Below are 27830 nucleotides of genomic sequence, written 5' to 3'. Positions count from 1 at the left end.
ATACCTAGTTAATACACTGCCTTGACCTCCAAAGTTTGGGCTCTACAAGGTATTTGGAGATGTCAGCTGAAAGGGTTCATAAATATTTTAACTGCATTACCTCACTCTTGCTGCCATAACATTAAAAATGTGCTTTCCCTGAATGTTTGCTGCAGGAGTCTGACGGTCACGTCTGTGTCTGCTGGCAGCTCCCTCTTCTGCCCCAGCACGAGCTGCAGGAGACAACAGCTTGAAATATTAATGAGAGCTAATACAGGAAAATTGTGCTCTTAAAAAACAGAGAGAGAGACACACACACATGCACAGATGCACACTGTCCATGTGTATGTGTGTTTGATGTATTTGAACGTGCAAGGTAAGATGCTAAGTTGCAGAGCAGGCATTAGCTGGTGTCCAGAGATGCAGCACACCCAGCACAGCTGGGCTCCCTCAGGCCCTGTGGAGGTGTCAGATTCCTCACACCAAGACCAGATTCCCTCTGAAAAATTATATGACCTCATGAAAGCCTTTGAAGGAGGTTTGGGTTGGAACCACAGCACTGAGAGCTTTATGCTAGGAGCGAATCCTCATGGGTGCATTTGTGGCCCCCACACCAGGGAAGTGATTGTGTGTGATCTTGCTGGTGAGGAGAGGCAGGAAGAGATGCTTACAACACATCTGAGCTCTGTGTGTGATGTGTCCCTCTAGATAAACAATCCTGGTTTGAGCTTATGATCTGCTGAGTCCAGAGCCTGGGACTAATACAGGCTTAGTGTTTTCATTTTGTGCATTTTGTTAAGCAAATCAGTAATTTCTGCACATTGAAGAGGGATAGTTTCCTTCATACATGAATACTCCTCCCGTTACTCTTAAGAGGAAAGAAAAGTCCTTTCCTCTTAAAAGGAAAGGGAAGTCTGCAGTCTCCCTGGTCATCAGCCAGTGTCCAACTAGTTTTCTCAACAGCAGAAGACATTTTTCATTAGATTTCTGTTTTAATAAGAGTTCTAAATGGCAGTCAGTGGAATTGGCCTTGGGAAGTGCCTGTCAGGCCAGGAGAGGCAAGAAGAGATGTTTGGTGGTCCCTTCCATGGCTTGCTACTTGTGCAGCACATTCCTGAGACAAATCTTGAAGCTAAGGTGTGAATGATTTCTCATACCATGAACTTTATCAACTTGAAACACAAGACTGAAGGATGAATCATTCTCACTGAATGATTCTGAATACTTGTTTCTTCTCCAGCTCTTTTTCTACTGTCTTAAGTGTCCACCTTAACTCTTAATATAACCTAAAAACACCTGCAGCCTTTCAGTACAGTGGGTCAGGACTTGTAGGTCCTGCTGCCTTGGCGGCTGAACAGGAATTTGCCTTTCCTATTGCATGCTCACAGGTTGCTTTTCTCTTGTTCTCCCCAAGCTTTTAATAAAGCATTGGATTTCCTCTGGTTTCCTTCCTCAAGAAGGAAGCAACAAAATCTGATCTAAAATAGCCCATATGCACCCAGAGTAGAAACCCTGTTTAAATATCACACAGTGCCAGGCAGAGCAGCCACAGTTTTATTTATTTATCTATCTATTTATTTATTTATCTATTTATATTAACTACCCAGGGATTAACCAGTTTACCAAATCAGGGAAAACTGTGAAAGCTTTAATTACACAGTGCAAGCTGAACCTTTTGCCCTGTCACACAGGCATGTGAGAGTTCTGGGATGCCTGGTGGTGCAGCTGGGTGTGTTGTCAAAGCACTTTTCCTTGCTCTGACTTACAAACTCACACCACTGCCTGCATAAGCACATGCAGGTTTCTAAATAGAGCCAAGGAAAACAAAACTGCAGCTGAAATCTGCTTCTCCTCCTGCTTTAAGGGGTTATGTCTGGACTATTGATGGGCAGAACAAGAGAGCTAATGTATCCATGGACAGGGAAAGCACACCAGCAGGTTACTTTGCATCTCTGACAGGATCTTAAAATGGTGACATAATTCAGATTGCAAGGGACATCGGGAGATTTCAGATCAAACCTACAATCCAAAGCATGGCCACTTACAACAGGATGCTCAGGGCTTGACCAGCCAAGTTTTGGAAACCCCCAAGGCTGAGGATCTCACAGCTTCTCTGGGCACTTGCTCCATTGTTTGATTGCCCTCATGGTAAAAATAATTTTCCTTCTATTTAATCAGATCTATCATGCAGTTCTGCAGAGATTGGCTTTCCTGTATCTCACCATCAGGCAGCTGTAGGCACCAATAAGCTTTTCCATGGGACTTCTCTGTTGTAAGGCTGAACAAGCCCAGCTCCTGCAGCCTCTCCTCGCATGTTGTGCTCTCAGCTGTCTGCTCAGTCCAGTATGTCAGTATCTTTCTTGCACTGGAGCCCCCACAGCTCCATGCAGTTCTCCAGATGTGGTCTCACAAGTGCTGAATAGAGGGGACTAATAAATGTCCTTGATTTTCAGCTGTGATCCTGTAAGTAAAGCCCAGCATGCTGTTGGTTTCCTTTGCCTCAAGGGCACACTGCAATTCCCATCCTGGTCTTGTCTCTTTTTATTCTAAAGCTGCTCCCAACCCATCTACCTAGTCTGCACTGCTGCAAGGGTTAGTCTGCCCCAGAGGCAGGACTTTGCTGCATTTGCCTGAGTTCATGAAGTACCTGGCAGATAATTTCTCCAGCATCCTGAGATCTGCCTTTCAAGGAAGTCCTTCCCTGGCTGTTGCAGCTGCCCAGCCCAGGCCCCAGGAGAGAGCTGACACACTCATGTCGTTGCAAACCTCCCCAGACCAGGTTCAGTGAAGTCCACGCACTGCTGAAAGGGCACTCTGCTGTGTCCTCCAGGGTGTTAATAAAGATGCTACATGGTCCTGGTCCCAGGACTGACCACCTAGAATGCCCCTGGAAATTGGCTGCCAGTTCAACTTTACTGACAGCTGGGCTCAAAGGATGGTCTGGTACACTCCTCACCCATTTCAGGTAGCTACCCAGTCCAAATCAGTGATTTGACTGTAGGCTGTTTTAAAAATAAATAAATTAAAAAAAAAAAAAACAACAGAAGAATCCTTTTATTTTCAAAGTTTGATCAATCCATGAAAGAAAGAGCAGCACATTTTTTGCAAAGCCCAAATAACTGTACAGCTCATTCTGAAGACAGATTTTTCCCAACAAAAAGGAAGTGCCTGTTGAAGAGAAGGAACCAGGAAGGGAGCTTGGACCAATTGTGGCCAGCATGATTCTGCTGGCTGGTACCTTTAGAGACACACTGCATCCTTCACACTTCTCCTTCCAGTGTTCATCTCCTTAAAATCACTGAACACCCAGGTGAGGATCCATCCAACTATGAAAGATATTTTAGCATCCCTGAGTGCTATGTCAGGGCTGCCCTGTATATTGCAATTTTCATTCACAGGACCTATGGAAGAAATGGAGCAAAACTTTGCAGGGGGGAATGCTGCCTGGGTGTATGAGCAGCCACCTTTTCACTTCAGAGGAAATCAGGTTGTCTTCCAGTGAGTTCCAGTCATCAGATTATTTTATTGTTACAATATCATGAAGCAATTTTTATTTTGTGCACATCAAGGTGCTCAAAGTGTTAGTTTTCACAGTATAGAATGGATGTGACAGCATTTGTCATGGAAGCACTCAGCAGAGTATGTTTCAACTTCATTTAGTTGTGCTGTTTTATGAAGTTCTGCAGTAAAATGTGCCAGCAAATTATGTTAAGTTTCTTTCTGGTGATTAACTAATCATTCATATAATAAATAGCAGCTAACTACAAGAAAGAGATTTATTTGTCACAGATTAAGAAGAATGTCAAACTTTTCCCATTTCATGTAAAAAGGCAGAGGAAAAAATACTTCTAAAATGACTTTGCAACATGTGCTTTATTTTAAGTCATTACTGAATCAAAGCTACAAGTATATCCTTTTAACATACCCTACCCACTCAATTATTTTTTTCTCAGTTTTTTCTTTTTTAACATGGAAAGAAACCTACATTGCAATTGTAAATTTTCATGCTGCAATGAGCCATTTGTTTCACTAATAATAGCAATGAAAAAAAAAAGGGGGGCATTTCTCAAGCTCATATGTATGTCTATATTTGGGAACTTAAAAAAAAAACCCGTCTCAGATGTAAAAATGTGACTTGGAATATGTAAACATTTTTGTATACCTGAAAGACTGGAAGAAGAATATCAGCTAACAGCAAAACAAGAGTTGCCTTAAATCATCGAAATGGGAAAAAGCATGTCATGGGGAGCAGAGAGAAGCACACACTACTCAGAGTCTTTAAAGGGTTATAAGAAATGAAGTAGCACATTAGGTCATCGATTTCACTTTCTTTTCTCATCCAATGGAAAGCAGTAATGCTGAAGAGAATGGCCCAGCAGAACACCCCCATAATTCACCATAATTATTCTAGCCATTGGTTAATCTTGACGAAGTGTCAAGTTTCAGTTGCTTTTCCTTTTTCCTGAGAAAAGTCATTGATGTTTGGTGGAAATGTCTCCTGTGACTGTACAAATAAAATAAGGCATTTCAAGAGACTGTTACTTGTTTTCTGACTTGTTTTTACTTTTTTGCTGACAGAGGCTTGTCCACAGTGTCCTTTGTACATCGAAACCTCTGCTTTTCTACAAATGGGTATGGCTAGAATGTCTTCAGTTCCCAGTGTGGCCCTGGGTGCTGGGTGTCCTGAAGGCTCGTCAGTGTCCCATTACTGTAGCTTGAAAGTCAGTGATGTACAACAGCATATTGCACAATCCAAACTGTGTGGCTCCAGAAAGGATTAAGAAGGTACACTGGAGTCATCTGTGGGTTCACTCCTTTCATTTCTCTCTAAGGTGTAATGGTTGTCTGGAAAATTAAATTAGCCAGACAAAGATGCAAACTTTTTGCTGATTAAATTACAAAGCAGTCCCCAGATTGTAGAGGAGTGGCACATTAAAAACAACAAATCATTCAACCTTCTTCACTGTTGATCCTTAATTTGAAAGGCAGCATGGATTCCTAAGGCCATAGCTTCCAGGATTCCCTTCAGTGAAAAATCATTGCTACCCAACTATAAAAGGCTTAGCTCTTAAGAGAATATTGTGCTTTTTTTCTTTTTCCTTTAAAATTCAGATTTTACCAACTTGATTTGCAGTGTGATGCCAAAGAGATCAATTAGTTTTTTCCCTAGTCCACTTGATCATAGTCTCTGGTGAGCGATACAGGAATATTAGCTTGGCGTACAGGTCTTCCTCTAGTTCCAGTTCTCCAGTCTCTCGCACCAGGAAAATGTCAGTACACAGCTTCAGGATCCGGTCTACATTGGGCAGCTCCTCAAACATGATGGAGTGAGAGATCCCGCTGAAAAATTCACGGACAAACTTCCCTATCACCAGGACAACTGAGGCATACAATCCCATAATGCTGAAAAGAAAGAAAGGAAGAGTTGAAATCGTGCCTCGTAAAAGGGCAGCCAAGTGTGAGGAAGCTCATCCACATGGCTAACTGTAGTCTGTCAGTGGGCTGACTGTCAATTTCTAATTAGGGTCATGTTTCTGCTGTGCCACAGGATGAAGGAAAATAAGATTTCTTCAAAGACCTCACAAATCTGGAATCATAAACAGCTGACTGCTGTTTAGCTGCTGACTAAAATTCTTTGACCCCAGTTGCTGATGGTTGCATGTCCTGCCTGCTACAGCTTGGAAGTCACAATTGGAAATCTGACAGCAGCTAAAAGCAAATAATCTGTCAGGTTTCATATTTAATTTTTTATTAAATATGTTTTTTTGTCTTTTTCCAAGCTGATTTAAATATGTTTAATTAAGGTATATGTAACTGGTGACAAACTAACATTTTCCCTGATAATCTTTCTATGGGGACTTCTCCAAGATCCTACCAGAAGGGTGTATCTCCTGGGAATGCTTAGTCTCCTGCCTTCCTCTGTCTGTGGAGATGTATTTCATAACTCTTTCACACCCAGGGTCCTGGCTACAAGATTGAGAAGGTCACCAAAACCAGGCAGAGATCGGGCAGAACTTGACCTGCAGCTGAACTAACAAATTTTGAGTTATTTCTCTTCAGTAGGAAATTGGTGTGAAAGGTGCTTCTGTTTTTATTTCCACTGGAGAGCAGTTATCAGGGTATAATACTAACCTTGCAAATATTAATCCTTCTACAGACAATATTAATAGACATGGATTTGAAAATCTCACAAAACCCCTTTTCAAAATGTTGTAATGTTCAAACACTACAACAATGACAAAAAATATACCCCCAAATCAGCAAATAGTCACTTCTACTTCTATCTTATGTACTTTATTTAATTTTATGTAAAGATTTCCTCTTACCCATAACCAGCCAAGAATCCAAGGCTTGGTGGACTGACTTTATCACTGAATATGAAGAGTTCAAGACTCTCATGAAGCGTTTTATGTCTTTTTCCAAGCTGATTCAAAACCCACCATTCTTCAGACTCATTTTTGACAAGGGAAACTGTAATATTTTCCCATTTGCAGTCTATTGAAGAAAAGAAGTGTTAGTATATATACACCAAGAATTGCAAAAATCAAACATTTTGAGACAGATACTTCAAATATCTGCATTATAAAATGACTGAACAATGCAGAAGCAAAATTCTTCTAACTCCATTTTACATTATTTCTGTATACAAAATTATAAAACCCAGACTTCTATGTTTTTTCTTCTGCAAAGCTTATCTGAATCTGCATTAAATATTTAAAATATTTCATATCACCTACATACTCTTCTGTACAACTGTCAAAGAATTTTGGTATTTTCAGGCCAAAATATCAACAGCACTCATCACTTCTGCATTTCAGGCTTATAGAAACACATTGAACCTGGAAGGATAGCAGGCAGCTTTTGTATCTCAAAGGGAAACTATCACCATGAACCATTTGTGTCTGATATAAAAGATATTATTCTCTTGTATTAACAAAAAGGTGCTATCCTGTTTTATGCATACTGATCACACAGACAGGAGATGAACTCTGGTCTTCCTGAGAGTGCATTAGCAGTGTATGCATTAAAGCCCTTCCAAAGGAACTCAGATTAGGGACCTGAACAATGACAGTGAAGCACTCATAACTTATGTCTACTCACAGAGCTGGGTTCAGAATTATTTTTCTTGATGAATCTTGACAAGAACATACTACATAGCACTACTACTATTACATTCAAACTCCAAATTTAGCCTCTGTTGAGAAAATTGCTCTTAGATAAAGACTTGTTCCTACTATTCCAACCCAACAGGTTTTTCACACGTATGTATGTGCATGGGTGCACATATTCTGTATGTCTGGGAGTACCTGTATGGATTCTGAAATTCAAGGAGTTATTTAAAGTGGATTCTTTGTAGCCAATAGAGAAGGAATAGCTTAAAAAAACATAAAAATAATGCAGTGCCATTATTTAAGCTGAGGAGCTGCATTTGCAGACATGCAAAACTACTGACTGTTCATGGCAAGGTAGCAGGGAGATGTGGAGAAATGAAACTTGTAATCACTTACACATAAAACAAAGGAAAAGAGTTCCTAAAGCAGACTTGAAGGAGACAGACTTCATCCTTAGAGTCCATACTGTTAAATCCAAAGCTAGAATATGTGGAGATGCATTTTCTGCCTTATACTGTACTACCTTATCTCTCCTCAAGCTTGAAGACACCAAGTAGAAACCATTTTAAGTGCATTTAAGACTGAGGTGCCCCATAGCAGCTGTGAATGTACAAGTGTGAGTGCTGCCTGGCACTTCTTTAAACCATACTCTGTTTTCCATGGTCTGGAGACATACCTTTCAATAGCTGCTTTATGGGTTTTGCCAGAGAATCACTAGGAGCCTTGATGTAGTATGGATACACTTCCTCTAATGTTCTGGAAAAAAAATGAGAAATCAAATATTTCATATTTTTATACCTCTAAAATAATTTAGAAACACCTAACAGTGCTATACACAGTTCCCAGTAATTCTTGTGTTAAGTTATGACTTCACAGTGTTCAGATGTCACATCTGAAAATTAACTGGATTTTTCAGCTATGTTTTTTCAGAACTTCAGCAGAGAGTTCTGTCCATAATGTCACCATTCATACACCATGAATTCCACATGGCTGGGGCACGTGTGTTTGCATGGAATGCAGACTTTATATTTTGTTTAAAAAAAGCTGCTTTTATAGTCAGCAATAAAGTATATAATAAAGGCAGCACATTGCCAGTAGCAAACAAGCTAGAAAAATATGTTGTGAGCACAGCTATTACTTCAGAATTGCTCGGTGTTTTGATAATAACACTGAAAAGAATAAAAATTTTTGCCAAATTTTTCATTGGGAAATATTTTCACAGCTTTTAGGTGGATTTCAAACTTCTAAAGAAAGACGTTTGTAAAAGTTCTTCCACAGGACTCAAAATCAAATCATCTTGAGCGAGAATAAATTACCAGTATCTAGAGGGAGACACATTTCATTAAAAGCAGAGACACTGTCCTAACATTTTCCTCAAATGACTGAAAAATTCCAGGGAAGAGGAGCTCTCAGATAAATCCTGTGACACTTGGCTACATTGCATACACCAGACTGAGAAGAACAAGAGTGGCCAATTGAAAATCCGTTCTGATCACTCCAGCAGGTCCAAGAAAAGGTCAGCAGCTGAATTGTCCCAGGAGAGGTGGCAGAAAGCCTCCCGCAGAAGTATCTGAATGGCTAATAGCTATCATTTTCCACAATCATTATCACAACCATTTTTCCTTTATGACCAAGTAAAAAAACCTTAAATCTACAAAACTACTGCAAGACAGGCAAATGCAGCTATATTGTCTACATTACTGCTTGCCTTTTGCAAAGAGAGAATTATTAATTAATTACTTCTTCCCATGAATGAGAAAAATCTACCCTCTGCGGCCCTACATCACCTCAGGAAATATTGCTGTGTCTTCACACAGCAGAAAAGAGGCATCAAGTATTTTTTATTTGCAATGATCACATGTGCAATAACAGTCTGTTTGTATGTACAAGTGTGTGTGGGTGCAGAAAAACAGCTGTGCACAAAAAAGGCAAATCTAATTTCTACCTACTAGCAGATAAGAACCTTTCAGAGTTTTCACAATCCCAGTTGGTCTCAGCTTAAACTTTTCAACTCTTTTGGCCACAAATCAGATCAAGTGGCCTTCAGGGTGATGTGTTGGCTTAGCAGTACTTAGAAACTACTGCTGTAAAGTAATCCCCAGTGAGAAGGCGGAAGAGGAAGAGCCAGACTCTTTTCAGATCTAAAAGGAGTCACCACTGTGGTTAATGCTATAAGGCAATATCTGTAGAATAATGTTTGATATTCATATGAAGGGCATGCCTTGTGAACTTCCATCACAGGAAAAGATCTGATGTCAGAAACAACTGCAGATGTTACCCTTTGACCACAGTGATTTAACACTTCCTCACCAATCTAGTACTATTCAGGAGTAACAATGTGAGATAGTTATTTAGAACAAAAAAATCTTCAATACAACATCCTCAGATCAAGTTGGACTGATGTAAATCAAAGGTGAGTTGAACTAAGAATATACTGAACTTGTGCTTATCCAATAAATCAAAGAAAAGTTACTAATAGCTTCACCATGCTTGTTGTTGATGATCATGTGTTCAGGGTCCTCTCAGCCTACATTTATAATAGGAAACAAGTTTTCACCTTTACTATTACTATTACTTGGTTTCAGTGCTGTTGGCATCTGTTATTAGAGGGGGATAAGTGGGCAGACAAATGAAACATTTGCACAAGCTTGACCACCTTAGGAAATCAGGCTTCAAAGGGGAAAAGTTTGCATATAAATAGAAAAAGAAAATAACTTACACCTTTTCTGGTTGATTTTCAGCCATCATTGTAGCAATATTTATTCTGGTATGTTTTTTTAGTGGGAAGGTAAGTTTATCTGATGCTATTTCAGCCTTGGCACCAAGGGAGAGATTCCTGTTGTAAGTAAAAAGGAAAACACATTGACAACCTTCAACGAGAGCATAACCTAAGCTGGGTGAGGCAGCTGCTGCGAGCTACAGAGAAACATCCGTGGCAGATGATGTGCAAAGGCAGAAATTGTGTATGCTGCCTCTGTGACACAACAGGCCTACCTTACTGCTGCTTGTGGCCTCCCGGCCTAGAAGAAAGGCAGCAGTCAAGCAGAAGGTCACTGTGGTAAGTCCATAACATTTTCAGTCATTCATGTTCACAGAGTATCCCACAAGATACAATCTGAGGGTGAAAAATGTCTCTTTGCACTAGTGTATGTAGTCATGCACTAGTGCTTGTAGCCATGAAAGCATATGGGCAAACTGAGTAGCAGTACCAAAAATTAATGGAAGCCTCAGAAATGATGGAATGATGTAATTCACCAGCTAATAGCTTGTGCTTCCAGGAAAATAAGGGGTGGGAGGAGGGGGAAGTCAAATAAAGTTGAATTAAGTGTGCAGATTCATTACAAGCCTATTTCTGACTGTGGAAGAACAGACCCAGCATGTCCAGAGCTCCCACAGAAAATAGACTGACCTGCTTCTTGTGCGTAGTCTTTCAACAATCCAGCTTCTACTTCCAAGGAAACATGTAAATAAGGGTGCAAAGGAACTTGGATTCCATGGAGTGATGACTTAACTCCAATTTAATCTGGTAATCTACAGAAAACCCGTCTGGCAGACAGTAGCCAGCAAATGACCTTGATGACTGGGTGCGCTCTAGCCTGAGTGCAAAAACTTTATACTCCAGGCTGTCTCTTTCAAGAACATCGCTGTAAAGTCAGTTCACTGGGGCAAGAAAGCTCACATGAGCAAAGGTCTCCACAAAATGGATCTGTGCTATTGTTATGGTATTTGCACATAAAAATTGTTGTTGTCACTTCCAGACTCCCTTAATAAGAGGATGAAGAACTTCTGTTTGTATTTCCTCATAGGTTTTCTGCCTTAACTAGGTCTAAGTGAATACCCTCTCCATAAATGTTAGCAAGGTTGTTGTTAAGGGCAGTTAATTGGAACATCCCCACCTAAAACTGGATAAAAAATTCTTGCTTTTTCTTCCTTCCTGTCAAACCCCATTGAAAATTCCACCTGGACATTTTAAATAATCTATTTGGTAGTGGCTCCACTTCTTTATTTTTTGAGAACTGCAGGCAACAAATGTTTTCATGGGTAACAAAACAGACTTCTCTCTGGCTCTCTCCCTCCTACTCTCAGTTTTTTGCTCTGCCATACAATAGAATTTGCTAAAGAACTAAACCAAAAATGCAATGTGGACCTGTTCTACTGAGCTAATGCTTGGCAAATGATCCATCCATCTCATAACAACTTTGTTTAATTACCTCTGAATGGTCCATGAAATAACTAAAGTGAAATCAGCATCCAAGTCTCTAAGTCCCTGTATCATTTTATTTCTGCTGGGAGGGCTGATGGTCCATAAAGAGTTTGAATTTCCCTCCAGGTCTGCTCGAGTTATATCTTCCCTTGCATAGCCCTCTAGAAACTGCAAGGCAGCCTGTAGGTGCAGAAGAGGAAAAGAAAATTTCAGTGCAGTGATATTCACAAGACACAGAACCACATTTCCCAGTCAGACAGATTTTTAAATGTTTGATTAATTGTAAGTGCAGTGGTGTGCACTGATTGTTTTCCTCAGGTACCAGCTGGGGCTTGAGATAGAAAGGGGAATCAACAAAATATAGCCAAGCTAAAAAGGCAAAACAAAAATGGCCTCATTGTTTGATGGCCATGTTGGCTAAAGCAAGTCTAAGAGTTCATGAAACAAACTCTGTAGAGGCTATTTAAACTCGAGTTAAAATTTTACTCTGTCTTTTGTTAAGTATCTTTCTGCATAGAAAAGTGCCTGCAAAGGATGAACCAACTCGAAGCTCATAACTTCCAAATGCATCTAGGTTTCAATATTAGCGCTATTGTACATGGGCTAGGTGGTAGGATCTAAGATCAAATTCTAATATCAAATTCTTTAATGAGCTAGTAGCAAGCACTTCTTTTAAAGTTATATCTGATCAAATGTTAGTTACATTAGCAATACAACAGCTCCTACTAATTACTAGTCCTTTTCCTGTAGAAACTTGTGGAAACTGGGCATGTTGCTCCATGAAGCACTGAGACTACGCTTAAATGCTTTTTTTTTGACATTTTAATGTCAAAAAATTTCTAGGCTATGCATACTTTCTTTTGACAGCACCACCATTCACCACTGGAAGTTGAAAGATGTGTGCTCTAGAAAGGAGCATGGGGCTTCGAAGTGCATAAGGCACTGCTTTGTCCCCACAGCACGTTTTCTTTGGCAGTACACAAACAGCATCACATCTCCTGAGGGTTTGGGTCATTTAGAGGGTAGGCTTTCATTCAGACAACAGGACACTTAGGGTTTCTGCCTTCCAGGATTTTGTGCAAAGATGTCTGCATTAATGGTAACTTGTCTCACCATAACCCAGCACTGTCCTGACAAATTATGTGTCTGAACTTTTTTTCATGCAAATCCTCTTTATAGAAATATCTTCCAATTGATGACAGCACTGATGACCACTTACACCTACACAAACAAAACTCACAAAAGGCCTCCATGGAAACATGCGCACATTTTTAAGTAATGAGGTATTCTACTTTTCACTTACAGTGTTACCCCTATAGCTTCTCAGAAAGTCATTGAACTCATTCGGATCCAAACTTTTGAGCTGATTCTGCTGAGCACTCATGGTAAAAATAGGCTGGGAAACAAAAGAACACATGCTTATCACATTTACTTCACATTGGCTGCTACATACACAGTCCAGCATCCTGTGCATCACAGTCCAAGACAATTATGGCACTCAATTCAACAAGACAATGTTATAATCTCCTTCCTCTGAGATGCAAGCTGCCTACAATTACCTTATATCTACCATGTGGACCTGTAGGATAACTTACTTTCCACTGCCAGTAGAGGCTGGTTTTAACTTGAAAATGAGGATAATATTTTACATCAGTGATAAAGTAACATATCTTTAACCCAAAAGGGGTCATTTATGGAAGCTTGCCAGGTACCTTGCATAAAGCAGGAGAGTTCAATTGAATGGAAGGAAGAAGAAATGGCACAAGGAAATATTTGCATTAGCAAAAAACAGAGTTTGCTTTTAGTGTTTCTTCTTTTTTACCTGATAACCTCCTAGAGTTATTGTGATTGATACATCTAGAGGCTTGTTGGTGATGCCTGCAACAGATTTGATTAAAGACATGAAGAGCAGTGGGAACCAGACAATACAAATCAGCAAGACGATAATCATGCCACCCATTCCATACTTCACAACTTTCTTTTTCTTCTGGCCTCTTGGTTGGGGATATCTCTGCAAAAGCAAACAGCAGTATGGTAACATCTCTTCTATCAAAGGTACACTTCATAAGATTTGATGGGTGAATATATAATGATCTTAAGGCTTCCCATCTCTTGTGGTTATTTGCTACCCCATTATCATGACAGCTATTTTGAGATTTTTTTAGCCAAACCTGCACAGACACCCAATTTCTGATGGCAACAGAGAGAAGTGACAAGTGAACCCATAATGTGTGTCCAGTGTGAAAAATATTGTAAACCTCAGTGATTTTGATTCTTCACAACCATAAAAAAAGAATTTAGGTACGATAATTTGATTTTTTTTTGCCTAAGTGCTAGCATGAACTCACAAGAACAATATATAAAACAATAACAGAAACAGCGATACAACAATTTGTTCCAAAAACTGCTATCATGAGGGACTCACTTTCTTGTATTTGCACTTCTAAAAAGTTTTATCACAGAACCCCTTAAGGCAGATTTCCTCTCACAGGTCTTGAAATGCTGCAAACTGTATATTGTGGCAGATGGGGGGAGTGGGAAAACTGTTTGCCAGCAACTGACATAAACAATCAGTAAAATTTCTGATATTGCACTACCTCCACATTCATTTCACACCTCACTTACAGTATTTCTAAGAGTTCACAGGCTTGATCCAATCTGTTTCTACACTGGCTCCATTTAATTAATGTTAAAAATGTTGTTGCCATTCCTAAAGTCTGGATACTGCTGATGTAACATCCTTCTCCTTCTTAGCTTCTGAGAACAAAAGTGACTGCTTTTCTTCTCCCTTCAAAGCAGATCACATGGCATGTCTGTTCTGCCTTGCCCATAATTCCTGTCCTCTGCTATTTGCCTCACAACTGAATACTCTTAATACTCTTACCATCCTGTAAAATGTATTACTTTCACTGTAATTTATTTTGGTGTAATTCTCTTACTGTGGTTTAACTCCACAGTGTTTAGTAGCCTATCCTCCATGCATTGCATACCACATGTGCAAAATAAATATGGACTGTACTGCACTGCACCTCAAACACCCCAGGAATCTGGCTTTCAGGAAATTGTTCTTGGTTGGCAACATAAAGCCCTATGAGAATATTACATTTGTAATACAATGCTATATTTAAAACAAATTATTTACTTTTCAAAAGCAGTGTATCAAGTAATTTGTCTCATGCTACAGAATAGTATTCTCATTAAAATATCCTATCAAGATCAGCAGGGATATTATTATTATTATTATTATTAGTCTGGAGGATATTAGTTCAGGCACTTCTAATGATGTTATAGAACATCTCAGAGGGACTCTAGCAGTCCAAATACTTAGGCATTCCATTCAGTGAGAGAGAGAACCAAATACTTCAACAATAAAGTGGTAAAGTTGTGACACAGTTATTTTTCTGTATGGCATTAGAACATACATGCCAGCTTAGACATGGGAATCTTCCCATGACAGATCTCTGCTACACATAATGTGAATCGTAGTGTAAAAAATGTGATGAGACAGAGAGCCAAAGTAGAGCTGGGTTACTACTTCCCCAACCCCTGAAGTTCTTCAGAACTCCTTCCATTCATGGCAGAAGTGGGAGTCACAGAGAAAAAGCCTATATGCATGATTTGTGTGCACTGTAGCTCTGAGTTAATCTACATGATATACTTAGAAAGCCATTGCCATTAAGAGACAGGATTATAATAAAAGTAGAAATACGTCAGTAACACTTAAAAGTAAATCCACTTCAATACAGATGTAGAATTTCTGACTGGTTTGGTCACTCTTAAAATAATGTTTAATATCTTTTTAAAATTGGCAAAATGAGCAAGCATATGGTTGCAATCTTTATAGCAGTTACAGAGAATCCAGAATTTGCAAGTTTAATTTGAACTGAAGCTTAAATGATTTAAAGAGTCTGAAATTTCAGTGAGACAAATGGTGGGTTTATCTGGCCTGCAGTTCAGTTCTGGATGTGCAGGGACTCTCCTGGAAAAAAGGAGCCAGCTGAGTTCCCTCTGCAGTTACATGAACCCAGTGTCCCTACATTGCGGGGCATGAGCTCTTCCTTCTACTGAGCTTTCTCCTCAGCTGCAGCTTCCCTGCTACTCCAGGTTACTCATTTAGCTGGGTGTGACTGTGTGAATACCAGGACTTCCAACCCCAGCCTTGAAACCCAGGCATGCAATTAAACCAGCAGGCCCATGCTTCTGGAGTTCACGTTAATGGTGGAAAAATCAGCTGGGCACAAAAGAGAAGCCATTTGAAGTTTCATTTGTGGCGACTGCCAACTAACATAAAGTATCCAACAGTCTGGATATTTCTGAACCACAAGTGCCAGGCATATCTTCCAACAAACTTTTTGTGGCGGATTCCTCAATTATTTAGGGACTCATGATTATTTCTCTTCCCTCCTGCATGGGGGAGAGAAGGTCTGAATCACTCATATAGGGTTTCCTTACTTTTTCTGACTCTCGCCAACACTTCAGGATGAATATGTGAGCATAGATATCTTCAACACAGATCCAGCTGGAAAGACTGAGAGTGGTATCAGTCCAAACCCAGTCCATCACTGCTCTCAGCTCGGTCAAAAATGGAACCAGGCGGAACCTGAAGGGAGACCACAGCAGATAACTTGACAGAAACAGAGGCATCACATCAAACAAGCACAGCAAGTGTATGTATGACAAGAGGGAGAATTAAGACAACATGAAAAGAGCTTAATTGGGGATTCTTAAACACAAATACAATCACATCCTGAAATTGCCATAGCTTGTTACTCTAAATCTTCTTGCCAGGCCATAAATATGCTTATGCATCATTATGTCCATAATTGTGATTGAGCCCCTGATGGAATAGTACAAGATTTCCTAGATTCCTCTGACCTGGGAGAGGAGTGCCCGTTTTCTACAGGATGGTGGGATTAATTTTACACCTTCTTACACCAAGTGTTGCATGGCATCTTTGCAGTAGGTGGGCAGCCCTCTGCTGCATATGGAACTGGGCTTTGTGACTCAGGGTTAAACAGCAGAAGAAGGTAGGAATCAACAGGAAATGAACATGCAATGAGCAGCTGTTAAAAGGGCACCATTCCCTTTCCTAGTCCCACACTTTAAAGAGTATTTCATGTGAGGAAAGCTTTCTTCTGTAACTTTTCCTTGGAATGCAAGAAGCCCATACTGCAAATACTGTGAAAAGGCTGAAATGACTCAATTTTTTTCTATGAATTACACATATGCTTCAAACTGGCTTAATCACAAGGCCACTGTAACAGTGTAAATGGAGGATGTGGTCTGCTTGTGTAAAACCACCTTTCACTCTGAGATAATGCTGTGCCTGTTCCTTGTCCTAACACCCCGAACTTCTGCGGAGTTTCAAATGTGTAACACTTCTCAAAGCAAACATATTTTCTTTTGTGCTTATTTTTAAGTTCCTATTTCTCAGGTGTGTTGTCTTTCACTCCATTCCTTTCACCTGCTGAGGTATAGCAGATAGACCTGCTCCAAAGGTCTCTTTGGGATTTGACACCTTATTACTTTTTAGGACTGCAGAACTAATAACATTACCTGTTTTCTTGCACAATGTGTAGCCCCTATTTCTGTTCACAAAGGTGATTTCTTAGAAGTGTTAAAAATGTCTATTTATTTCACAGGGGACTGAATGGCTGACTGGTCTATCAGGCTTCTGGTTTCAGACCAAGAGATGGAATTTTATGAAGTCTGCCTTACAGAAACAGATTTTTCTTTTTCTTGTGGACTACAGGGGACATATGGCATATACAGGGAGTGCTGTGCAAAATTTACTGTCTTATTTCCAGCAGTCTGTGAAGAAAAGTCATTAATAACCGCAGCATTTCACTATAGCAGATCCATATTACACAAAAGAAAGAAGAAAGGCAGTAAATCTATGCTTACCCTTGAAATAAGAACAGGTTGACATAGTTATAACTTTTTGTGAGGAAGTTGCCAAGAACACGAGTTGGATATCCGCAGCGTATCTGATAAGCTGATAAGCCAAAATAAACACATTTCACAAAATACCAGAGCTGGGCAACAGTGTTCTGGCTAAATTTCCTGTAAAGGCAAAGATAAAGGAAAATTATGAGCTTTGTATCTGTGCATGACCAAATTAGCTTGAAATGGTTTTTTGCTCCTGGCAGTTTCCCCTTCCTGAGGTCCTGTGAAAAGGCCTTGGTTGCTGATCCCATGGCAGGATTAAAAGAGTATTGGAAAGACACTGAGTGAAAAAGTCTAAAACTATCATCCACTGCCACCTCAGGCTCCCAAAATAGTGAAGGCTTTGGGCAGTGCCCTCTCCCTCTGCATGCCGAAGGTCTCTTGCTGCCCAACACAGACCAGTCTTCCTCAGCCCCCATGATGGCTCAATCCTCTGAGTCCTGGGCAGGGGCTCAATCAAAGCAGCTTTAGTGGCTACTTGTGCTCATGGCAGCACCTCATACAGAAATTTAAGATAGAGTGACCTCTGAAAATAGTTTCTGCCCTTCCCTGCTTGACTCAAGTCTTATTCCAACAAATAGTTCAGACAGCTCTTCACTTTCTCTTCTCCAGACTGAACTAACCCTCAGCCTCTCCTCACATGTGCCATTCTGGTTGTTATTCAATAGCACAGTGGATCTGCAGCAGATGCCTCATGATGGACAGCATTTGCCAGCCAGCCATAACCCAATATTTTCAATTAAATCCCACAGAAGCATTTTAATTAAGAAATTTGCAGGGGGCTCTAATCTCACTTAGAAGGAACACAGGATGTTTCAGATACAGATTTGATATTAACAACTTGATATAGATTTCTCAAAAGCACAAAGTCAAAATTATTTTATTTCCTAACAATTCTCAATGTGCAGTAGATAAGAGATCCATTTGAAAATTTTTTTTTAATTTGTGCACAATTGCTACTTCACTTTCTTTTTGAGAGGAAGTGAGACTTTTCAGTCTTCTTTTACACTATAAACCTATTTCTTTTTTCCCAATAAAATAACTTGACTGTTAATGTAGTATAAGGTGCCCAGGTGATACACTCAATTTCCATAGACAGCAAATGGAGTGAGGGAAATACTTCAAGGCAACTTAAAGTAGGAAGAGGGGAGTTAGCCAAATGCTATGGACAGAACCTTAACACCTCTGCACTGCAGACTGCAGTGGTCAGTGCCCTGAGCATGAAAAGTTAAATGAAAAATGAAATGGTAAATGACAAATGTTAGATTTGGGAGTGAGCCTAACCAGATATGCGACACAAAATTTCATGTGACTGCCTCTGCACCACCTCCAGAGCCAAGTGGCAGGAGCACAGGAGGAGAGATTTGCTCTTCAGAACAGACACATATTTTAGACATTCCTCATTTTAAGGAGATTTAAATCCACAGTTCACACATTTCAGGAAAGTGCTAAGTTACTCTGAGGGAGACATTTTCTACTCGCTCTTCTAAAGCAGCATGCAGCAGCCTTGGGAGCAGGGAATTGGATCAGAGGCCAACATTGTCTCAGCTGAAGGCTCTAATCACTCAATTACAGGCAATTTATCTTTCACCTGCTTACATTTTGGCCTAAACTGAGAATATTTCTGTACCTATATAACTAATTCTTCCTCAAACTTATATTGGCCACAGTTACTGCTGTGGAAACGCATTCCAACTTTCTGCTTAGAAATGAGGCAAAGAAGAAACCTGATCATGATTCCAAAGCCTAGCATAAACATCTCCAATTTAAATACAAAGAACTTGGTAGAGCATCAGTATTCCACCCATATTCTTTCTTTATCAGGCTTATACCTTTCTGTCACTCCAGGCAAGATAAAGAACATCCAGAAATGTATTCCGAAAACAAGGATGACCTGGAAGATGACTTTTCCCATGACAGTCTTTTTGAGGTACAGTGCTCGATCTACCACCATGGTACCAAACTGAATGAGCACCATCACCAAAAATGCCTCTGGGACCTGGTCCTCTGATAATGAAGAGGTGATATCTGCTGCAGCAGAATGTTTCTGAAAAGCAAAATATAAGAGTGGTCAAGGAAAAAAACACTTGCAAGATATTTAGCATCTAAAAGATGTAAATCCTGCTGACGATTTACAGAGAGATGCCTCTGTGACGTACCCCAAAAGCCCAAAATCCAAACACAATGATGATGAAGTCCACTGTATCTGCAAGGAACATCAGCACGTACACATCAGTCACTGCGCTGTAGTCTGGATGAATAAGATTGTAGAAAAACTGTCTGATTGGCATGTACACCTGGAGAGTCCTAAAACAACACAGACCACAATGTGATTTAATAGCACATAGCTTGCACTGAAGAAAGTAAAGGCTGAGTGTGGGATGATTAATGTTTTTAAAGATATCTAAGATCTACTCTGACAGCCTTCACAGGACTGCAGAGACACCAGTCCTTTGTTCTGATTGCTTCTAAACCACTGTATTAGGATTTCTTCAGTAGAAATATACACAGCCAACCAAGGTCACAAGGAATATTTAACTTTTTTATCAGGCAGATGCTATTTTAACAACTGCTGATTTGTCTGATGTTCAGCTGGTGAGACATCTGCGTACAACAAACACTTGAATTAACATCAGTAGTAGCCTGCTCCCTTTAAAATGCTGGCTTACTGCTTTACTGTTTGGAACCTCCCCCCAAACCCACACAACTCCTCATATCGCTCACTTTTTAATTGTAAAAGCCTTGGCTTTGATCATCTGTTCTCGAAACTTTTCCATGAGAAGCTCTTTTCTAGATTTTTGCTTGATGCTTAATACACTGCTTCCCTTCTGACTGCTGTTCCGTGTACTGGTACTTCCTGGAAAAAAGGGGAATGAAAGAGAAGTCAATTCAAAAGAAAAGTTTAAATACTAAAGTTAGAAAGTAATAAATCTTGGGACTTCCATTTCATATGACTCCCACATTTGAAAGAAGCTTTGAAATTAATTCTTTTTTCCCCCAGTATGATAAAATCTTGAGAGCATCCAGTAAAGGTTTAATCACTGGCAGATCAAAACTTGATTAATAGCTATAAAAAGAGAAAGCAGACTAGTGATAAAAGCATGTATTTGATTGATCTGACTCAGTCACCTCAAATGATATATATTTAGGCTAGAGTATTCCTGCCCTTTTTACAAGATGAGACATGTAATCTGTTTCAATTTAACTAATAAAAACATTTTCTTAATTCAAGTGTCTACAAATGTAGATATGAAAAATACATGTGCTTTGCATTCCTTCTAGCTGGAGATTATGCTGGACCAGTATTTCTGGATCTGGGCCACACTGAGCATTCCTTTCCCAGCTTTTGGCTAATGTCATTTAAAATACATAATGAATCACAAAGTATGGCTCTCCATTTGAACTTTAGGAAGGCTTGGAGTGTGTTCAAACATGAAGATACATTGGTTCATATTCTATTTCATCACTGAGAAGCAGCAGCATTCAGTAGCCCTGGGAGCTCCTCAGCAACCAGCCCAAGGTTTCAGTAGAATGATCCTATGGGAAATGAACATTTGTCCTTCAAAACCCAGAAATGCCATGACATTTACCTCTCTTAGATCTGTGTGAGGAGAAGCTGGACCTGTGAGAAAGCTGGGATATGCTGCTAGAACTCTTCCTCCTGATGGCAGTCTGCTGCTCGGGGAAGTGGACATGGATGGACTCCACAGATGCGGCAAGATTGACAGATTTCAAAGAGGCAGAAGAGCCTCTCCTGCCTCCTGTCAGAGAGAGCTCATCATCAGTATCCTCTTTATTACTGGAGCTGTCTCCTTTCTCATCCTCATCCCACAATCCATGGCACTAGTAGAAAAACAAGAAGAGAATATATCAAGCCTGTATTTCTGTCACAGTATTTATCACAGGCATTGCTCAGCTCAGTCACGTGTTCACAAGGGAGAAGACAAATTCAATGTGTTGGGATATCATAGAAACATTTATGTTGCAGAATTTCTTTAAGATCATCAATTCAGCTGTTAACCCAGCACTGCCAAATCCACCACTAAACCACTTCCCTCAGTGCCATATCTAAATGTCTCTTTAACACTTCCAGAGACGGAGACTCAACCACTTCCCTGGGCAGCCACTTCAAATGCTCAATAACCCTTTCATGGAAAAAAAAAGTCCTGATAACCAAATTAATGACTTCTTTATATCACAAGACTGATTTAAAAATTAAAAATTAAATATAAAATAAGAAACTACCTGAACCCAGATTACCTTTAAAATGGATCTGTGGAAGAATAGAGCAAGGAGCTGAACAAGATCGTAGTGCACATAACCCTCTTTCTTCTCAATGCCAATAATATTGGGTGGATGGTAAGGTTTATCCTTTGTGTAATCCACATGTTTATTCCAAGGAAAGAAGCCAAACTGGAAGAAGTATTTGATGACAATGGCCACCTGTTTGGAAACACAACACACTTGGGGTGTTTTATAAGCATGTCAGATATAATAGCCTCACGACAGTAAGAGGGATAAAATATATCTACTTTGTCAGTTTTATGAGAACATAAACAAACATACTCATTACTACAGAGGCATAACACTTCACGTTTCTCCAGTAATAAAGTCAATCAAAATTCACCAACAGATGATACTCAGTGGTACTTGAGATATCACAAACAGTGAATTCTGTTTTTGATTAACCATTACAAAGGAACAGTTTGCAAATTATCTGTTCTTGTGAGAACCGCTTTACATGCCAGGAAGGATATTGCCCATTGCAATGAAGGAAATAACTAACATGATCTTTCCATACCACAAAAATTTCTAAGGACTTTAGCAAATACTTGTATTACTATGAAGGGCCAAAGGCCCAGCTCAGATCCCAGGGATCAAAATCAGCAAGGGGGCCATGCGAAGATTACAACTTCAGATTTCTGTGTTCGACATGGGCTTGCAAAACCAGCAGCATACCTCAGTGTAGACAATGGCTGTCATCCAGAAGCGTTTGCTTGGCCGAGGAACAGACAGCATGGCCCACAGGAATATAAGGATGGGAAGCACCAGGGTTATCATGGAGGCAGAGATCATGTGGTTAAGAATGATCACAAAATAGCACACCATTTCTGACCGGGCCACCAGCGTATTGTACAGGGCATAGATAAGGAGCAAGACTCGAGGCTGACCAACATAGAACTTCTCTGACTCCTCCAACTCGTCATCATGAAACATCCTGTGAGGAGCAGAGTAGCACAAATGAACTGAACATGAACTTCACAAGAGCTGCTTTTCAAATTGCTACTATTTTTCCTTTTGAAAAGTATTAAAATCTGCTGCTCAGTCTAATGGAAGAAAAAAAAAGGGGGAAATTTGGTATTATAATCAAATAGCCTGACTCTAAGCTCAGAAAACAAGAATTTCAGAAAAAATAACTAGAAGCACTGTTCTGCTGTTTTTTAATTTATTCAGAAAGAGAATCAGCCTGGTCTAAGTACTTCTACAAACACGGCTATCTTACAGCTGCCCAACCAACATATCTCATGCAAATCACCCGATACCGGTGTGGATTCACATCTGATTCATCACCACAGATAGGAATTTAGAGAAAAACCAGAGGTACATCACCAGACCTATGTTTTGAATTGTCCAGGGGCACAAGATTAGAACCATGAAAATACCCATGAACATTAGATGTGTCCAATCTTCTATTTATATAATTCAAATAAATATAAATGGCAGAGACTTTCATATACATTCATAACCCTCTTTGCTTTTAATAAAGTTTCTTGGCCTGAGAAGGGATTTCACTGAAAAGCAAAAATTACTGTGGAAAACCAGAAGACAAGACACTACATCTGGCAAAGTCAGATCTATACACCCTCTCTCTCCAGGTGCAGGCAGACTGCAAGGCAGTTCTGTGCTTTAATATTTAGCCCCTGCTTTTGGGGAAGCCCTCTCCAACTAAGTCAGGCCAGAGAGTAGCTGAAGATGTGCAGTGGCACCATCCCCACCTCAGTGCTGGTTGTGCTGGTGAGCAGAGTGTCTAAAGGGCAAAGAAGGGAACACCCTCTCCTTTACGAAAGCACCTAGCAAGGTGGTGTCCCTTCATAATCCTCAGCTCCCACTGGCTTGAACAAAAACTACCAAAGATCAGTTTCCCTTACAGTAATCCAAAATAATTAAAGGAGAAACATTTTCCCAGATAGCCCTGGAGGAAACTCATTTGAAATCACAGCTGCCTGGAGAAGAGAAGCCCTCTCCACAAAGAATATTTAGAAAAGCCCTTGACCCCAAGATAATTGCAGCACAGAAATTCAATGCTAATCAGAATGATTAAATATGGCATCTAAGAAGAAAGCAGAGATTCCTTCCAAGATGAGTTTGAGTCACTTTAGAAATCTCTAATTAGAACAACTGCACAGGAAATGAGCTTCTTCCCTTAAACCAAACTTAGCACAAGATCTGCATCAGAATTTGTAGGCTAGTTCTGAAACAAAACCCCAAAGTAATAACAAAATTTTACACACTGTGATCAACAATTTTTCCTGGTTGATTCTTACTTGTTCAGGAGCAGCTCACTAGCTGTGAGCTCATGCGTCAGTGGGGGCAGAATCCTGTCGAGTTTGTCTGTCCGACTGTCGTCCGGGCTCACCATCATGAGGCTCTTCCCAGCTGAGTTATCTGGGGAGCCAAAGGGAAGGTGTTCAAAGCTGACAGCTTTGCTATAGGAAGGTGGAGCTTCTGCATTGCTGTCGACTGTGGAGTACAACGGCACATCCGTATCAGGAGTGTATGCAGCTCCTTCTGAATCCAGGCTATAATCTTCCACCTCCTCTTCCTCCAACCTTGCTGCAGAATGAGCTCCTTCTTCCTCGTGCTCCCCTTCTACCTCCTCAATGGTTTCTGTGGTCCCCTGACGGGAATAGAGCATGGTGACCTGTGTGGGTTCACTGTTGGAGATGGATGAAGAGAGTCAGCCGAGTCTTGTAAAACTCATGATCGAGAAAAGTTTGTTAATTGTACCTTTATGCAGACAGCTGAGCAACCTCATTGCATTCCCAGGCCTTCAAACTTCATATGATCTGTTAGAAAAGACATCATCCTGATCTCCTCTTAAACAGATGGAACATCTGGGTCCATCTGTTCCCTAAATGCCATCCCACTGAACTCACAGTGATTCACCATCTTTTAGCACCAGCAAGGGGAAAATTAATATTATCAACAAGAGAAACTACACTACCTTTCTGAAAGTAGTTCAAACAGAGTTCTGAACAGAGTCAACACTTGCTATTACATCTATTTAAGATATGCTCCATGGTGAAGGATAGGCAGCCATGGGATTCCTTCTAAACACAGTGCTTTTAACAACCACTGTATGAGTGTTATACACAACTGGAACGTGAACTGAGCACACACATACCAACTCTGATTCAAATAAAAGATGTAACTTGCTAGCATGAAGAAATACAAACAAAATTACAAAACTGTTCCAGTAACAGGGCATCTTGCTTACCTTTAGATTGCCCTATGTTCTTCAGTACAGTCTTCCCTTTTACTTTACCTGCCTGCTTTACTTCTGTATGCACCAATTTCTGGATTCAGCTCTCTGATGCACTCTGATCAGTTCTTTGCTTGATTCACCTTCCTTACTCTTGGTTTGGCATAGACTCATAGAATGGTTTGGGTATGGAAGTACCTTAGAAATCATCTAGTTCCAGCTCCCTTGTCATGGGCGGGGATACCTCCCACTAGACCAGGTTGCTCAGAACCCCATCCAACCTGAACTTGAACAGGGATGCATCCATATTTTCTCTGAGCAACCTGTTCTAGTGTCTCACCACCCTCTGAATAAATAATTTCTTCCCAATATCTAATCTAAACTTGCCCTCTTTTAATGTAAAGCCATTTCCCTTGTCCTATCACTCCATATCCTGTAAAAAGTCCCCCTCCTGCTCTCTTGTAGTCAGCCTTTAAATACTGGAAGTTCACTCTGTGGTTTCTCTGGAACCTTTTCTTCTCCAACATGAACAACTCTCTCAGCCTGTCTCCATGAGAGGGGTGCTCCAGGCCTCTGATTACATTTGTGGCCGTCCCTCTAAGGTATTTTTTTACCTCTCCCCTCTCTCTCTTTTTAGACTAATTCCACTCCTTCTCCACATGTTAGACACCACACACCAATTCAGTGTCTTTGTTGGCTGCATATTCCTGTATCTCAACAGAGACAGAACAAGATTTCGCATTGCTCCTCTGAAATTAATGGGGCCATATTTTCACATAAACTATAATCTTTTAGAGAAAACTGGCATTAGCAAAGCCATCTGGCACTACCATCTTCTGCCAAAATTAAAAATTAAGTTTTCTTTTTTTTTTTCCTTTTACACTGCTTCCAAACTTATTGTGGCTATGTTAGGTCATGTTATTTATAGCAGAGTTTTAATTAGACCATGTAACACTTATGATGATGTGTGTTTGGATGATTCACAGTAGCTGTCATACTAGTTAAAATGTACAAATTCAGGGACTCCCACAATTTCAGAACTGATTGATTAAAAAAAAATTGTCAAACACTTTCAAAACTGAAAAACAATGATGCAAAATTACATAAATTTTGAGATTTATAATATTTATTAAATTATTGAAACGCTGCTTCCCAATGTCATGTAAATCCCTGGGTTTTACCTGCTAAAAAAGTGAATGAACAGTTATGAACAGTTCATTCTCTTGCACTGGATATTAGTATTATTTGCTTTTTTGTCATAGCTATTTTCTCTTTCTTAATTCCAATACCTTACTGTAAATCAATGCTAAAGTAATCACAACATATTTCAAAATCTTTCCAGTATGGAGAAAAATAAAAATTGAAAAACTGGCACAATGGTGCCTTAGTTTCTAAAATTGCACATCTCAGTCCATATTTAGGAAAACTGATTAGCTGAGAAACTTAACTTCCAGCTTCCAATTTAAGAACAAGCACTGACTCAGTAACTCTGAAAATAAGACACTTTTTCAGCTGAATAAATACAGCCTGTTTTTATACACTCAGCGTAATGTTGTGGAACAATGTTAAAAATACCTGAATTGAGGATGAAAAAACCCCCAAAAAACAGAACAAGATGTGAAACAGTAAATGAATCCTAGATTATGACCCTGACTTAGAATCTCAGACTGTGCCATGACACAGGAGGGAGTAAAGATTCCTGTAACCATGCAAACCACTCTGCACACCACGTGTCTGCACACACAGGCCCGTGTACACTGCAGTCAGAACAATGGTATGGGTAAAGGAGTGAACAAAGCATGCATGAGTTAAGCACCTTGACACTATACTGCCACTGTCAGCTGATGAGGAGGACATATCCATGCTCTGCATTTTACGAAGCCTAGGTCGAGCGCGCTCACTTGTTTTAGGAATAGAGTCTGGTCCATCTAAATCATCAAGGGTTGACTGCCTTGAGAACAGCATGGTTGCTTCAGTGTAGCAGCTACAGCAGCGCAAACAGTTATAGAGACAGTGTTAAATACAAATGGTGTTATGGTACACATGGTTCAGTCAACAAATATGCTCGCCATGCAGCTAAACACTGACACAGAGAAAAAAGATTCAGAGAGAAGATAAGGATTTGTTTAGAGTCACCATGGAAACACATTTCTATGCACAGGTTAGTCATGGTCCATTTCATAAAGGGGCTATAGAAGGCCATCTATTCACTATTCAAGCAGATATGGAACCAACACAGTGCTCTACATACTTTCCAGGGGAACAGGCTTACATAGGTGAGCAGGTTTTATTTTATTTGTTTACCCCTGAAATTTCCAGATTCCACAAGGATGTTTTGGGAAGGAACCTCCTCTGAACAAATTCTGTTTTATTATTGATATCCTGTGCTTAACCTTTTTAGACAGGTACAAGCCAATTTCCTAAAAGAGCCCTTAAAACTGAGTAAGCTCATACTTCACAAATAGAAAAATAGCTGTCAGACATTGGCTAATCCTCTTTCCAAATCAAAGAGCCAAATCAGATATGTCACTTAGCCAGTAAATGCATGTCAAATATAACCTGCTCTGCGTGGGATGGCTTTTATTTTGATATTTACCAGGAAGCCATGATGATTCTTTCCAGAAGATTTAATTTATTTCAATCACAGCTTAAAAGTATTTCAAAATTGGTAACATGCACATCTTGAAATAAAGAACAGATATAATAAACCCTTATCTCCTTTCACTTATCAAATACAACAGGACACCAGAGACATACACAATATATTGAGCATTCATGTGTAACTGGAGAAAAGAAGAACTGGATGAGTTATGAGAAAGAAAGTATCTAATTAAATACAAGCATTTAACAGAGCAACAGGAAAGAAGCAAATACATTAATGACATATGGTAGGCAAAAAGATTACTTCTCCTGTAAAAGTCTTTGACAAACACAGATGTCGATGAAAAGAGTTGAGTGGTCTGATGTTTTAACACATGCAGTGAGCTGCCTGAGTCTCTCAGATAGAATGAAAGAAGAAAAGACCCCCAAATTCAGGATTTACACTCTATACTTTTCTTCTTTTGACTCCATTTGTATTACACCTGAGCTACGGCAGCAGGGGATT

At 39.9% G+C, this 27830-nt stretch overlaps 1 protein-coding gene across 4 annotated transcripts in view; it reads right to left on the bottom strand.

The window, feature by feature from the left end:
• Window positions 1–3017: 3017 nt before the first annotated feature.
• PIEZO2 (piezo type mechanosensitive ion channel component 2) overlaps window positions 3018–27830 on the bottom strand; it is a 286587-nt gene continuing 261774 nt past the window's right edge. Inside the window, exons 37-53 of one of the 4 annotated variants that reach the window (XM_030967574.1) lie at window positions 26541–26708; window positions 23787–24176; window positions 22201–22459; window positions 21502–21684; window positions 20832–21084; window positions 19966–20098; window positions 19401–19548; window positions 19074–19288; window positions 17200–17358; window positions 15748–15895; window positions 13118–13306; window positions 12599–12691; window positions 11303–11475; window positions 9811–9927; window positions 7768–7847; window positions 6306–6474; window positions 3018–5382 (exon numbers count right to left, since the gene is read on the bottom strand). In XM_030967574.1, coding sequence (XP_030823434.1) covers window positions 5130–5382; window positions 6306–6474; window positions 7768–7847; window positions 9811–9927; window positions 11303–11475; window positions 12599–12691; window positions 13118–13306; window positions 15748–15895; window positions 17200–17358; window positions 19074–19288; window positions 19401–19548; window positions 19966–20098; window positions 20832–21084; window positions 21502–21684; window positions 22201–22459; window positions 23787–24176; window positions 26541–26708 — 3130 coding nt within the window. In that variant the 3' untranslated portion in view covers window positions 3018–5129. Of the gene's footprint in view, window positions 5383–6305; window positions 6475–7767; window positions 7848–9810; window positions 9928–11302; window positions 11476–12598; window positions 12692–13117; window positions 13307–15747; window positions 15896–17199; window positions 17359–19073; window positions 19289–19400; window positions 19549–19965; window positions 20099–20831; window positions 21085–21501; window positions 21685–22200; window positions 22460–23786; window positions 24177–26540; window positions 26709–27830 lie in introns of those variants that run through there. The other 3 variants (XM_030967583.1, XM_030967591.1, XM_030967599.1) reach the window with 3 other exon arrangements.

The sequence above is a fragment of the Camarhynchus parvulus genome, chromosome 2 (genome assembly GCF_901933205.1).
Source record: "Camarhynchus parvulus chromosome 2, STF_HiC, whole genome shotgun sequence".
In the NCBI taxonomy this organism is placed as follows: domain Eukaryota; kingdom Metazoa; phylum Chordata; class Aves; order Passeriformes; family Thraupidae; genus Camarhynchus; species Camarhynchus parvulus.
This window is presented reverse-complemented; position numbering and strand designations above follow the sequence as displayed.